General features: G+C 43.4%; 1 protein-coding gene across 1 annotated transcript in view; it reads left to right on the forward strand.

The window, feature by feature from the left end:
• The first annotated feature begins 3,825 nt into the window (after positions 1-3,825).
• The window catches only part of UBL3 (ubiquitin like 3), an 84,032-nt gene continuing 72,167 nt past the window's right edge, over positions 3,826-15,690 (forward strand). The window contains exon 1 of the mRNA XM_014595944.3: positions 3,826-4,334. Within this exon, the coding sequence (XP_014451430.1) occupies positions 4,308-4,334 (27 nt within the window). The 5' untranslated portion in view covers positions 3,826-4,307. The remainder of the gene's footprint in view (positions 4,335-15,690) is intronic.

Consider the following 15,690-nt stretch of genomic DNA (forward strand, 5'->3'; position numbering starts at 1 on the left):
ACTGAAGTAAATCCAAGTGCACAAAATTCTATGCACTTGCTTACCTGAGGGATGATATATTTTTGACAGATAGGAAAAGTGTTTCTTGTTTGCTTGTGGTTTTTTTCTTTCATTGCTATAATCATGATGATTAGCAATTTTTGGATCTACGCTAGTATATTTTCAGGACAAGTTTGCAAGCTGAGTAAATGAGAACTGTGTTTATGTGTTTTAGGGAAGAAATAGATAAATCCCAAATCCAAATATCATTTTCAGGCAGGCATGTTGCCAGGAGGTCTCTATACAACAACAGGGCAATTTATGCCTGTCCTAGGGTAGGGAAGAGTGTTTTCAGATGCATATTACTGAAACACATACTTGGTGTTCAGCCACAAAATTGGTCTCCTATATGGGGAACTGTTATGTATGTTCAAGGTCCCTTATTTCAGCTGGCTACTAATGGCCATAACTCTTAATTCTTCTCTGCCTGAGCTTAAATTAATGCTAACATATCAGCTAGTCTTACTTTTTACCAAATAAACACTGTTTCTCCCCTTTATATTTTGCTTTATTTCAAACACATTACCTTACTTCACCAAAGCCAGTGGTATTTATTTCCCTTGCTCCACTTACTTTATGGAGCACAGAGGCTACTGCTACAAGGGTATGGGTCACTGTGCTGTACTTTCCATTATTTATTTGCCCAACATGGCAACCATCCCTAAATAGCTTCCAACAAGTACCAACTGGGCTGAATCCTCCAGCCATTTGTGTTGTATCATCACAGCTGAGAGCCAAAAAAATCACATAAACATGATACAAGTGTAAGCTGCAGACATGAAGCACAATGTTGTATGCTGCTTGGGAGAGGAGCTTTCTTTTATTATTCCTGGTCATTAGACACTATATATAAATAAGTAAAAATAAAATAATCAGGGATCAAATTCCTCATGTCATTCCCTCAAGATCACTGATGTGTATCAAAAGAAGATGCAATCTTGCTTTTTATTTCATACCTACTCACCAAAGTGGAAGAAAGTTGGCCGAACCGATTATGTACACAAACTAGATATGACATAGTAATCTCTCACTGCGCTGTTTCAACACAGAAGTATGCAATTTTTGCTCTAATTGGTTAAAAAGTAAAAATCCAGGACAGAAAAAGATACTAAATAAAGTCCTTCTACAAACACTTATACATGTATTTAACGTTATGTACTGTACATGAAATCAATGGGATTGCTTAAAGTGCATAAAGTTAACCACATTTATAGGTTTCTGTAGGACTGGGCCCATGATCACTGGTCAGAGGACAAACTGAACTCAGTTTAACTCATTCACAGTTCTTCAGTCTGCGCCGGAAGAATGAGCGTTATTTGGGATGCAGATGCATTATGGGCATGTAACTTCCCCAGAGTATATGTTCTGTAATCCCTGTTATTTTTTTGTCTTTTATTTGATTTATAAACACAAGAGCTTAGCTTATAATTTTTCTTAAATACCTTCACATAAAAACCCAGTAGTTTCCCTAAATCTTGAAAATATTCAACCAAAGGTATTAATAAAATCAGACAATGCCCTGACAATATTTTGCTGCTTTTTATAAATACAAACCCTTGGATTATTTTTAATATTAAGATAATGATTGAGATTGGGACTCCATTATGTGAACTACTGTGTAAGCACACAAGTCCTTGACCCCATGGAGCACAATTTTTCACATAGACAAAGTTGACAAAGCTTGGGAGGGGGAACAGGGACAAGAGAAGTGAAGTGTTTTACCAAAAATCTCATAACAGAATAGCAGCAAAGCCTGCAATAGAACCCACATCTCTTGACTCGCAATCTTATGTTCAAGTCATTAAGACCACGCACTTCACTCAATAATTCCTGCCTCTCCCCAGAAGTTGAGGGAATGAAATGGATGTTCCTATGTATCCTGAAGATCAACAGATTTGCACTATTATGGAGCAAGTTGTAAGGAAGTGAAGTCAAAACTGAAGGTTCAATCAGGGAAAGCAACTTGCTGTTAGATCTTTGAAATGCTTCTACCTGGGCACAACAGCTGTGACATGCTGGAGAGATGCAGTTTCAAACTTTCTGGGGTCCTGAAAGGAGGACCTCTGCCACATTTCTCTGTGGTTTTATATGAGCACAGTGATGGTTAGGCATTACCAAAGATACTCAATTGGGGTTCTGTGGCATGCTGGGGTACCTCCAGATCCTTTCAAGGGTGCTGTGAGGTGCCACATGTTAGCGTTGGTAGATGTGCACGTTTCACAAGATAAACTGGGTGATTTCAAAGGGGAATCTGCCCTGCTGGGGATTTGCTGGGTTCTTTGCCATAGAAGAATCACTCTGCTATTCTTCCGTAGTCAAAAAATGAGGGAAAACGCAGACCTGGCATTTTCTGAGGGGATTGGTGAGTCTATGGAGGGTGAACACTTTTTCTCTCTTGCTGCAGAGAGTAGGATGTGTACCAATGGCTTGAAGTTGTAGCAAGGTAGGTTTAGATCGGGCACCAGGAACAACTTCTGGTAGGAAGGCAGTGGAGTAGGCTGCCTAGGCAAGTTGTGGACTCTGGAGGTGTTCAAGAAGAGGTTAGACAGCTACTGGTCAGGGATGATCTAGGTCAGCATTTCTCAACCTGTGGGTCACGGCCCAGAAGTGGGTCACAAGGATATAAGAAAGAGCCGTGAACAAACTTTAAAAATGGATTCTCTTTTTAAAGGAGAAAAACATGGGAAACCGTGGCTTTGTCCTTGCAGGCTGGCAGAGGTCTAGCCTGCGAGGGGCTGCTTGGGGTCCCCCATGCCCCACTACTCCGCACCTTGGGGGGCTGGGGGCAGCAGGTTGGGAGCGAGGGGCACTGGGTCGGGACTAGCCATTGATGTTTACAAATGGGTCCTGGTACAAAATAGGTTGAGAGCCACTGATCTAGGCGAAGCTATGCCTATGTTCCCCTTATGGGTATTTGCCATGCTTCTGGGCTTGGCTTTGTTTTTAAACCAGTGTCAGAGGCACTGGGTGTTGACTGCAGCCAGGCTGGGGACATTGACTGGGCTGTGCCAATGCTCCAGCTGAGACTTAATGTTCCTCTGCTCAGGGTCAGTGGCCACATTTGGGTTCAGGAGGGAATTTTTCCCCATGGTCAGACAGTGGTTTTTTTGCCTTCCCCTGTAGCCGACAGCCTGGCTTTCAACCTGGGGTCTCCGGAGTGTAAATTAACCACCTCTTATAGAAGCAGGACAGAGGATCCCATGATGTCCCTCTGGCAGGTTAGGGTGTCCTCCTGTCTGCTGCGTCAGGGTTGAGGGCAGTTTAGGAGGAGGTTAGGTTATGGCAGTGTTTCTCAGGGATGGGAAGGTCGTGTAGGTGGAACTTCAACTCATTGCCCAATGGAAAAAATCAAAGTAGTTTGCACTTCAAACAGACGAATCTACAGAGATCTCGAACAGCGCAAAAGTGGGGTTTTGTTTTTGTCACGGTGGGACCGAGGTTTGGTTGGTGGGACGTAAGGTGCAAGCGGTTGAGAACCACCGGGTTATGGAGCTGCACGGGCTGGTTTGGACTGGGCTGATCCCCGCTCTGGGGGCTGCGCGATTTGACCTCTGCCAGTCTCGGCGGCCTCAGGGATGGGCGTGCTTCTAGGTGCCGCCTTTGAGCCCTTCCCTGGGGGCCGTGTGTGCCAAGGGGACGCGGGGCGGGCTGCGGACTGCGCACCCCGCGGGACTACAAGCCCCATGATGCCGCGCGCGGGGCGGGCGGCGGTGACGCGAGGGGGGGCTCCGTCCCCCGCCGTGTCCCCTTTTCTCGGCTCGGCAGACGCCATGTTGGCTTGAAGGAAGATGACGGGGGGCGGGCGCGGGGCAGCGAGCGGGGCGCGCTGAGGGCGGCCGCAGCACGACCTGGCCGGGAGCTAGCGGGGGAGGGGCGGCGGCGATGAGCGCCGCGACCTGAGGCGGTGGCGGTTGAACGCCCGCGGGCGGCGCCGGCCGGCAGCGCATCGCCGCCCCTGGGCTCGGCTCGGCTCGGCGCGGCCAGCAGTGCGGCCAGTCCGTGGCCCGGGGAGGGTCCGCCCGCCGGGTGCCCCGCGGGGATGAGGAGGAGGTGACTCGGGCGGGCGCAGGGCGATCCCGTGAGTCACCCCGTCATTAGCGGCCTGGGCCGGGGCCGCCGCAAGACGCGGGGCAGAGGAGCCCGCCCCGCCACCCCGCGCAGCTGCCCGGCCCCGAGCCTCCGCCGCCGCCCGCGCGCCCCGCAGCCGGGACCTCGCCGCCGCCTCGGCTTCTCCTCGACTTGTGCTGAAGCCTCCGCGGAGCAGCAAGATGTCCAGCAGCGTCCCGGCGGACATGGTGAGTGCCGCCCGCCCTCGGCACGGGGAACCCGGGAAAGGCCGGCAGAAAGTTGCGGGATGCTGAACCCCGCTCCATGCCCCTGGCAGCGCAGGTGCCGCTGGGGGCACGGGGAGCCGCGGGCTCCTCCTGGCATGCGGCGAGGCCGAGCCTGGAGGACATCCTCTGTCTCTGGGACTCGCTCCGCTTTCCCCTGCCTGCTAGCAGGTTCCCATCTCAGCCCTGGCTCCGGGGCCGGGGGCCGGCGTCCGAGCCGCTTGCTCCAGGAGCAGCCGAGATTCAGGTTGATTCCTCCTTGCCAACTGACCTCGCTGGCTTGCTGCATCCAGTGCCGGTGGGGAGTGAATCTCTTCCCTCGGTACAGGTCAGCAGATTTAAAAAAAAAAAAAAATAGAAACCCAACAAAACCCCCCAAACCTTTGTGTGCCTCTTGACACAGTGAGATCTCTTGTGTACTAGCTGTAACCTGGACGTTTTTCAAGGACACTTCTATCCCTTATGGCGGACTGTATGCCAGCCTGTGTTTGAGACCTGGCTCAGAAAGGTAGAGCTAGGCATATTTTGGGACTTTGGAAGGAGAAGGGGAGGACTCTCCCCCGAGTCTTTCATGTCTGCAAGTTCATCTCTGTGCACCATTGGCTTTCCTGATGTACGTGTTTCTAGGATACCATGAGATAAGGTATTAATATATTTTGCTGTACTTCCTCTTTATTCTTGCAGCAACACATTTTCTCTCACCAGGGAAAATTCTTTGTATTTAAAGGTGATTGATAGTGACTTGAACAGGAGTTTTTTTCCTATCTTTTGGTGTGAAATTACATCTTGCTGTCATAATCCAGTACTGTCGGAAGAAGGTAAAGATCAATAGCCCTTGTTTCTGGCATGTGCAATAATGGTTCCTGCACATATGTGATAACTAGGCTATTGAAATGGAATAATGTGTAGGTGCTCCTTTTCATTGTTCCTTGTAAAGAGTCGGTTTGGCTGCAGTAGAAAAACTGAAGTTTGCTTTTTTTTTTTTTTCTAAAAAAGGAGAAGCAGTAAGAAGAATAACAACTATAAACAGGTTTTCAGGTTTGGGGTTTTTTTTCTTTTCAGATCATATGTATGTTATGCCTCTGGAAAGGTGGGGGTAGATCTCTTGCCTCCAAGTCCAAAGCCTTTCTACGATATCTTCCTACTATAATATTAGTTAACATAGTTTATTCTTTAAAATACCTTACATTTTCTTTCTACCCTCCAGTCACATGTAATGACAATCATTGTTTGGCTAGGCAGGGTTGGATTCAAATCCGTCTGCACTACTGCTTACACTGGTTAGAGAAGTCCCTTGATGGTGATATGAAGCTGTTTCCCCCCTTTTTCTGAGTTGAGCACACTGCCACCTCTGTACCCCTAGACCCTTCTTAACTGGGCATTTGCTGCTGCTAGACTTCTTGTGTTGAAGACTCCATCTTATATCAATATATACACTTAAAAAAAGGAATGGACACATTTTAGCTATAAAAAAATATTACTCTGTTTTTTTTTAAAGCTGTTAAGTGTTCTGATGGAGCCAGAACACAACTGGTAGAAATATCTGGGTCTAGAAATAAATTGTAATTTATTAATAATGTAATAAATTTGTAAGCCAGGAAGATCCTGTTACAAGTAATGACTTCTTTATGATGATTTTTTAAAAATCAGATGATACCGTTACCTCTGTCAGCCCACTTTTAGCCAACATTCTAGTTTTATGTTTGATTTTTCAGGACTGTTTTGATAAATTTTTGTTGTTTAGCTGCAGTTGCTCTTTGTTTGGAGTACAGTGAGAATTGAGGCTGTTTAAATACAGATTAGTCAAGAATGAATTTGCCAAATTTCCTTCTAGCTTCCTGTTATAAACAACCTTCTCATTTCAGAAGTAAGAATCAGATTGTCTAGTAATTTATTTCAGCTGATAGTTCCTAGAGGAGATTTCTCAGGCCATCACCTTATTTATATTTAGGTTTATATTTACTGTACGATTTTAGTAATTTGCATTTTCCTAATCTACTCATTCCATAATTTGCACTCAAAATTATCTTTCCCTGCTTCTCAAAGAGGGTGCATCAGCATAGGGAAGAACATTATATTACTAAGATGTCATCACATTTACAAAACATTCTAATACTTAAATGTTTTTTAGCAGAATTAAAACTTTTGTCAGGGAAATTAAATACATTCTGCAGTATTTGCCTCAAGTTTTTAGTGGATATTTAACAATTTTGATATTTGCAATTGGTCTTTCATATAGAAGTTTGAATTGGCATGGTTCTACTCTGTTGATATTAAGAATTATATAACTGTGGCAAAATTGTATTCCAATCCCTAGTTAGTACAGTATTTAAATATATACTGAACTTTGGCCCTTTCCTTTTCTCGTCAATCTCATATCTAATTTGACTTCCTTCTAGAATGTTGTCTCTGTGTGGCTAAACATTTCAACATAAGTCTTAAAATGATTCAAGTAATAGTTCTTTATCATTTGCATTCCATTAATGAACTAGATTGTGACACGCTACATTCCAGGCATAATAAGTGTGTGGTGTATTACTGCCTTAGCAATACATACTGTGGAAAGGTTAAGGCTCCAGTCCTGCTATTGTTGACCTCTGCACCCACTCAGTTTCATTTACTTCATTAGGACATCAGATGTGTTAGGGGGTCAGTATTGGCAGATTACATTGCAGAAGTGGAACCTAATTTTGTTTGTTTTTTTTCCAGACAGACTATTGAGAGTGTAAGTGATTATATGGACCATCTCTTAATATTTCAAACACTTTCACCAGGCAGGCTGTTAGTTTGGCTATTCAGTCCTGGTTGGAAAAAGACTGTGAACAGCTTGCCTGTCAGATTTCTTTACTTAAAAAACAAAGTCTCTCAGTAGTTTGTGGATTCATTTAGTTAGTTTTACTGTACTCATTTGACTGAATAAAAATATTTAATAGTTTGCTGTTTGAGTTTTCATACAATTGCAATAGACTGTTTCAGCACACCCTATAAAACTGTGCTCAGTGCAGAAACTACTACTCAGATCAGTGCTCCCAGTGATTTCAGTGGGGTTGTCTTACGAAGGTTGCAGGGTTGGGTCCATGTTTCTCAAACTGTGATGACATTCTTCCTTAGAAATACAGCTCCTCGGGGGCCTTGTAAGCTCTTTAGGTCAGGCGCCTTATGCGTCCTTCACTCAAATAGTACCTATTTTGCCTTTGGCACAATCTGAATATGAATCCTTTCTGCACTGTAAGACATTACGTAGGCCTAGGCAGGATTTTACTATTGACTTCTCTCCTGGGCAGTTCTTTGTCCTGTACATTTTTCTGCTCTTTGTCCTGTACACTTTTCTTCACGGTAAGTGTTGGCCAAAATTTGGAATGGGCTTCCAAGGGAGGTGGTTTTTAACGTACCTTGGGGGTTTTTAAGAGAAGGCTGGATAGGCATCTGACTGGGGTCATCTGACCCCAGCACTCTTTCCTGCCTAGGCAGTGGGTTGGACTTGATGATCTCTTGAGATCCCTTCCGACCCTAACATCTACGAATCAGCTTCCAATGTGGGGACTCTTTTGATTGCCTCTTTTGAAAAAAATGTTATAACCAACACAGCAGTTAAAACTAGGAACTCATTGGAGTTCTAAGTTATTTTCTGGTCTGCCCTGGAGACCTTTTGCAACCTAGTGTGTTATGCTTAAGTCTTAGTACAAGAGGACTGTTTTGAGTAAAAATTGCATAGCACTAACTCTGCAAAGCACTTAGACAAATAAGATGGAGTTCATACCCCAAAGCACTTTATCTACGTGGGCAACAGAAAAAGAGGAACAACAAAATGTAACTGGTCAGGTTAAGCCTGTGTCTTGTAAGTTCTACAGTTTCTTATGGATTTGAGTGTGTGTGTGTGTGCATATGTACAGATCTTTTCAGTGAAAAGTAAAGTGGGACTGAGTAGCTTAGGATATATAGCCTTTGAACTGAACATCCGTGAGATGCATAAGAAAAGAAGGTGGAGGCATGTTGTCTTAGATCAGAAAGGGAGTCTTGGCCAAAAATTGGCAGGCTGGATTAAGTTTAGACAAGAAGGACCTGAATCAGTTGTTTGTTGTTTATCGGCAGAGTTAAATTATTTCTCCACCAGTCTAAAACAATTAAGTAGAGGAACAGGCAGTGAGAATATCAGCATAACACACTAGTAATAAGTAGTTTAATGTTTGTTATACTCTCAGCTTTAGGTTTCTGGGGATGTAATTAAATATGATGGCTGTATCTTACTTTTTGGTAGGCTTTGTGGTAATATCTGAAATAACTTTCCTCGTTTTTGAAAATGAGGACATATCAAGTTGACTGTCACAGAGAAATTGAAGGACTGACTAATAATACACATTCTTGTTCAAAATTGGTGCTATGTATATACTAGACAACTGAAAATTACTTGGAAATAATTATACCCCTCTCCTCCCATAAAAATCTGTAACCCTTCCATGGCTTTTACCAAGCATCCTAATCACAATGATAACTTGAACAAATACAGTATATCTGTACAGGATGCTGTTCCAGGTGGCAGGAGACCAAATTCCACAGTAGTGTTCAACTTATTCTTTCATGCTTTCGTATTATCTTCCCCACCTCATTCACCCTGGAAAAACACAGAGCTATAGCTCTTAGTTGACAATGCTCCTAGATGCAAAATTTGTCAACAGTTATTTTTCAATGGTGATTATTTTTTAAGATTAGATTTTGTTCTGTGCTCTCCAGATAAACCAGCTCCGATCACTGGGTCTTGGTTTCCCTCACATTGTCCAAGTTGCCTTGCAGAACTCGCTTCATTGCTATGCAAGAATATGACAGGGTGTCAACAAGTCATTTTCCTCTAGGCCTTAGCTGCTGTGCTGTTCTCCAGGCAGCTGACATTACCAGTCTGTACTTCAGATTCCTCCTGCTTCCTTGTTGCAAACTGTATTTGCTCCCAAGTTTTGTGTTGTCTACTTCCAAGGAATGCTTCAGAGAAAGTATGCTAAAAGTCCATTAACTCCCCCTTGCTGGGAGTGCTGAGGAGCCAGAGGCAGTTGCTAACAGGTCCCTACAAGATGGAGACAAAACAAATGTTGGACAACACCATGTCATAGCAAAATGACAAAGTATTCAGTACTTTTTGCCTCTTCAAAATTTGCCATATTCTGTACCACTGAAATAAATCTTTGTAGCCTTAATTAAAATTAATGGTGCATTTCACAGTTCTCTGAGCTGTTTAGTCCCTATGCAGACTCAGGCAGGCAGTGCTGTTTGTACTTTCAGTATTTCCACAATCAAAGGCTGCTTACAGACATGGAAAAAAAACAACACATAGTGCTTTACTTTAAGCTCCCAAGCGCAGTATGTGCCCAGAGGAAGCGTCACATTAGTTTGACCCGGTTCACCCAACGTCTGTATAGATTGCATGCTTCAGTGGGGCTTTTTGGCACTTTTATCTAATAGCCGATTGAATCCGCTTTAGATAAAAGCTCCAAAAAGCCTTGCTGAAGTGCATAAGATGCTGGGGAGCTGGGTCAAACTAATGCACTTCCTCTTCCGGTAAAGCTCTGTTTGGGGGGGGGACGTGCGGTCCATGTTTGTCAACAGCCAAAATGGCTAGCAACATTTTATATTGAAAATTGAGATTCTAGAAGAGGATTCTATAAAATCTCTAGTCATGTAATGTCAAATGTGTGGGACCTGTATGTTTCTATTCCTATGCCTAAACTTACTTCTGTGTATAAATAAATCCTGGACCAGGGGTTGGCAACATGCGGCTCATGAGCCAGATCCATCACATGGAGCAAGTTGATCCAGCCCACAGAGCTTGCAGGCTTGGCAGCATTCTGGCAGAGCAGGACAATGGCTATTCCAGGGCTGGACAGGAAGCTATGTCTGCTCCATAGCTGGGGGGGAAAGAAAGCAGCAGCATGGAAAAGCTGCTGCCACCACAGAGGCATCAGCTGTTTCAGAACACAACCTGCCTTGGATCCAAGCTGGGATGTTCCAGCCCCCAGCTCTAAAAAGTTGCTGACTGCTGCTCTAGACAGTTTCAGCCCCAACAGCTTATCACTTTCTTCCTGTGTGCCTGTAGAGTGAGCAGCACAATGGGCAACCTAATATTGACTGCACTTGTGTAATGCTTCAGTAATATAAATGCTAGACATAATACAGGATAAACGGTATAGCTCACCAAATGTTTGGCTACTGTCCAATGAATGAATGAATAGACTGGTGGGGGGGGAAGGGGAGGAGTGGTATACCCTACCTCTTATCTCTTTTCAGTTAAAAACAGCACCTAGGATGATTGGAACAGTATGGAGAAGAGATTATAGAATTGTGACTCTTAAATAAATTACTGGAGTCCACTTAAAATTAATCACTTACTTGTTTTTGCTAATAAATTAAAATAATTATTCTGTCTTGTATATCGTCACTATTGAAATCAGTTAGAAGAGTTTGTATCCTGCTACTTACTCTTGCTTGCTGCTAGCAGATACTTTAAGTAGATATTTAATGTTTTCACTTAACTCAATAAAAATATGTTGTGAGGGAGGCAAAAACCAAACTCCCCACATGAAAAACCAAATCACTTTTTTTCTCCCAATGGCGAATCTCAACTGCACTTTTCCTTCCATTTTTTCCTTTTTTTTGTTTACTTTGACACTTTGTCATTCCAAAATATTTTCATAAATATTCAAAATGGTGTGATCTGTTGGCTCTTACTTTGTAAGAACCTAGCAATTCTGGAAAGTCAACAGTCATTCTGGTTTGTTCTATATAAAGATAATTTTATTTTTCAGTCTTCTGTCTGCAAAATGTTGGAATCTTTATGTATTGGCTGGTTGTCATTCTAACGAACAGAAGTGGGAGCTTGTGATAAATACTGGAAATTGGTGATCAGTATTTGTATCAAATATACAGTGTCATTAACTTCTGATATATTCAATAATTTGTTTCCTACCTCTTTTCAATTGAATCCCATTGAAGCCATCAGTTAAATGTAATGAAGAAGTTCTGCCATACTAAAATACAAATATTGTCAACAGTGGTTAAATAAAAGGTATGCATTCATTTGAGGAATTGTGGAAGATTAGTACATGTGAAAAGAGAAATGAAACCTATTGTGTCCACGCTGCTAAAGTGGACTTCTGGAGCAGGGGTGGGCAAAATGTGGCTCGCAGGCCAGATGCAGCTCACTAGGCCATTTGAACCAGCCCGCAGGGCCCCTAAAAATGTAGAAAATTAATATTTATCTGCCCCTGGCTGCCTGTCATGCGGCCCTCAATGGCTTGCCAGAACTCAGTAAGTGGCCTTTTGCTCAAAATAATTGCCCACCCGTGTTCTAGAGTATAGAATAAATTGTCAAGGTGACATTTGTTTGCTTTGTGAGGGAGCAAACAAAACATGGAAAAAATGACATTTAGTTCTTCAGAAATATTCAAACTTTGTTGTAACATCTAATTGCCCTAAAGCATTTTGTGAAAATTCAGTAATTCTTTCATAGCCTCCAATCAGTTTTATGGCTGGTTGGCTGAAGGAAGATTCATGTGCTGCAACTTGACAATCATTGGAACTCCTTCTGGAAGACTCACGAAAATTGCATCCTCCCCACCTGAAGTATAGTGAAATTTGCATTTAACATGAAGAGGACTTTGATCAAAACATAGCACACATTTTCCACAAAAAAGGGCCTCTACAGAGAACTATTAAACTTTTTTTTGAAGGCAATTGAAAGGAAAGCACTTGGCAGATTACAGGGTGATGAAACTGCTGTCACAGTCTCAGTCTTCAAATATTTTTTCCTTTAGCTGCTGGCAAAATGAACTGGCTCAAAATAACTTGTCAATGGTGGGATCACATATATATTTCTTACCTAAAATTCTTTGGGAAATGGATTTCAGAAGTAGACGGAAAGTTTATTGCAGAATCTCATAGGGCGGCATCTTTCCAGTTAAGAGATTGTGGCATTGCCCCATCAAAAAATTGTCCTATATGTACAACTATCTTCTGGAGGGTATGTTTAGAGTAATAAACATGTCACTCCGTGCTCATTAACAATGAGGCATGTCTAGGATGCTTTTCCATCATGTGCTTGTCTGTTGTATTAGCTCCTGGCTGGTGTTGGTAGCTGGCATAGGTTAGACTAATATCCAGAATGAACTGATTTACTTCAAAGGCTTAGACCAGTGCTGGGGCAGTCAGTATCAGAGGAAAACAAATGTCCCGGACTTCCTCCCTTTTAGTTTTGCAGTTGAGAATCTGGGGCTTTAATGTGTTCCTGCAAGAAGAAAGCTTAATAACATCTCCTATTGGACCAACTGTAGGGTTGGATAAAATGTTACATGAGCTTTTGGGCACAAAATGTCCTTCCTTGCATTAGAAAATTTGTCTGACGTCTTGCTCGGCTATACAGTTAGTCTAAAAAGGGTTATTGAACATTTTGCTTCTAGCATATCCCCTGGACTGTCACAGCTACAACAACATTACAGTCCTAATACAGTATGTGGCATTGTCAGTATTTTGTACAAAGCTGAATGCTTGACTGTTTTGGAAACTTTTCAGCAATATTCTTTACACTATATTGTTTTATATTTGGTTAAGGAATTCTTTAAAATATCTTGATACTAATGTCAGATCTTTAAAAAATGAACTGTCTAAATGTGTGTGTTCTTTAGGGTCTGAAAAGAAGAATGTTTTATCTCAAAAGTAGTCTCCTTCAAAGCTGAGTAGTGCAACATTGCTCAACCTGCACTGAGGAGATGCCAACCAATGTGGCAGTGCTTTATGCTGGCAGAGCTCCATGCCACAGTAATGTTTTTGGTGTCTAGCGCACATTCCAGATGGCACTATTTATGTATCCTCAGGAATCTGGTCTGTATTTTTAGTCTCGACATTCCATCATCATATTGATTAACATTGATTTCCAGTATTTTATTGTTGTTTTACTTTTCAGCTTTTCCTAGCTAGGTAATTAAATCTTGAAATTTTGCAGTGGTCCAGTTATTCAGCAGTGTCTGTTCTCTGTTACCCTATTGAACCCTAAAACATATTTGAATTTCAGAGCAGTACCCTTTATTAATAAAATAATTTTCTTTAGTATTAGTGTTACATTGATTTCATTCATTTTTGTAATCTTATTGATTGTACTGTGCAAGAAGAGAGAGAGAGCTAATAATTGACTGTTCAGGATTTATGTAATTTAAAATACTGCAAGCAAGTCTGTGGGGGGGTGGGGAGGGGCATGGAGGGGGCATATCGAGGCTCCCCCATGGTGAGGGAGGCAGTGGGGCAGGGGCAGGGGCAAGCACTGCCTAGCCAGGGTGGTGAATGCAACCCTGCTGGGAGCGCCGGGGGGGGGGGGGGGGGAAGGGGCAGTTCCCTGCTGCTGCGTGCACCCCTGGGGGAGTCATGGGGTGAGGGTGAACTGCCCACTGCGGCAGGTTTTATGACAGAACTCTTATATGCATGAACCGGTTGTGCAGATATGAAAATGAACTGAGCTGTTGTATGTTTAGACAAGAATTCAGTGACTTCAGTTGAGGTGTGTCATATACTAAGAATTATAAAATCAGAAGCTTATGTGTCATTTTGGCTGAGTGTAGAAAGAAAATAATTTTAATCTTTACAAGCAATTTATGCATAGAAGCTGTTTTTAAAAACAATAATGCCAGTGTAACTGATTTGTGACAAGTAAGTTACGGATATGCCTAGAGACTGTCTTATACTTACTGGACTTTCATTGTGATTTGTGTCCTAATCTTTTAGAGCAGGGGTCAGCAACCAATGGCCCACATGCCAAATCTGGCCTATGGACAGGCTGGATCTGCAGGTGGCAGCTCCTGGAAAATCAGCTCCACAGCGATAGAGGGGGTGTCCCCAAGCTCCTGTTGCCTGCTCTGTTTAGTGTATTCTCTCTGTTCAGGCAGTGGAGGCATCCCTAAATGGGTCCTTGTGCCTACCTCTATTCAGCTATTCCATTTGCAGCATCTGCCAATTGCCAGGGCACGCAGGAGTGCAGCCCAATGTGGGCCTGGGTTGCAAAAAGTGGCCCACGGTGGCAACACCTGTTTTAAAATAAAAGGTAAATTCGTATCTGGAAGCTCATATTTTGTATATATAAATATGTACATGTAGCTATTTTTTGGCAAGAAAATGAAAGCTACAAAGTCTTGCATGTAATAAATCACTAATTGAATGAGCAAGAAGATGCTAGTCAATAACTCTTTGTATCATTTTAGTAACGAAAATATTAGAACAGAAATGTGGAATCTATAAAAATTAGTGACTTGAAGTATTATAATGAAGATTAGATGGCATCAAACAATATGCATAATAACAATGTCTATTTAATAGAGGTGCACTGATATATCAGTCGAACATTGGATCAGGACTGATTAAAAAATTAACATCATCAGCAATCAGCTTTTTTTGGCCGGCGTAGCTGATAGCATCACCAATAAATGCCGAGTGCACGTGGAAAGACACAGCACACACGTGACCAGGAATGGAGCCCAGAAGTATGGAGAGCAGCATATGGCCAGTAAGTTTTGGGGGGGGGGCATGGAGGGGGCATATTGAGGCTCCCCCATGGTGAGGGAGGCAGTGGGGCAGGTGCTGCCTAGCCAGGGTGGTGAATGCAACCCTGCTGGGAGCACGGGGGGGGGGGGGTTGGGGAGGGCAGTTCCCTGTTGCTGCTTGCACCCCTGGGGGAGTCATAGGGCGAGGGTGAACTGCCCGCTGTGGGCTTGGGGCCAGGAAGAGGGCTGGCACAGCCCCTCGCCCTAAGCCTGCAATGGGCAGCCCACTCTTGCCACACACACAAATCAGGGGGCGTGCACAGCAGCAGGGAACCACGGCCCCTCCCCCCATGCCCTCCAGACAAGCCACCCACAGTTTTGCCCTGCTCCCAGTGGGGTCATATTCACTGCCCTGGCCGGGCAGTGCCTGCTCCTGCCCCACTCTCTCCCTCACTGTGGGGGCCTTAATCTGCACCCCCCACATCCCTCCCCCACAACATCACAGACTTACCATCAGGGAGCTTCTCTCCAAGCTACTGAGCTGAATATCAGCTATCAGATTGCTATCTGATGATATGGCTGTTTAATAATTGGCCATCGGCATCGTCCAAAAAAATCCTTATCGGTGTGCCCCTACTATTTAATACAGAAGAATGACTTCAAAGTAATTCTGTGAAGCAGTATCTTATCCTATGCAGGATTCAAAATGGTGTCTAGTATACAGTTATTATCTTTTTTTCAGTTACTTTTACCTTGCTGGATCTTAATTCCTTCAGTTGAAACTTTCAGTATTGGGCATCTGCTTTGGGCTG

The sequence above is a fragment of the Alligator mississippiensis genome, chromosome 1, assembly GCF_030867095.1.
Source record: "Alligator mississippiensis isolate rAllMis1 chromosome 1, rAllMis1, whole genome shotgun sequence".
Classification (NCBI taxonomy): Eukaryota; Metazoa; Chordata; order Crocodylia; family Alligatoridae; genus Alligator; species Alligator mississippiensis.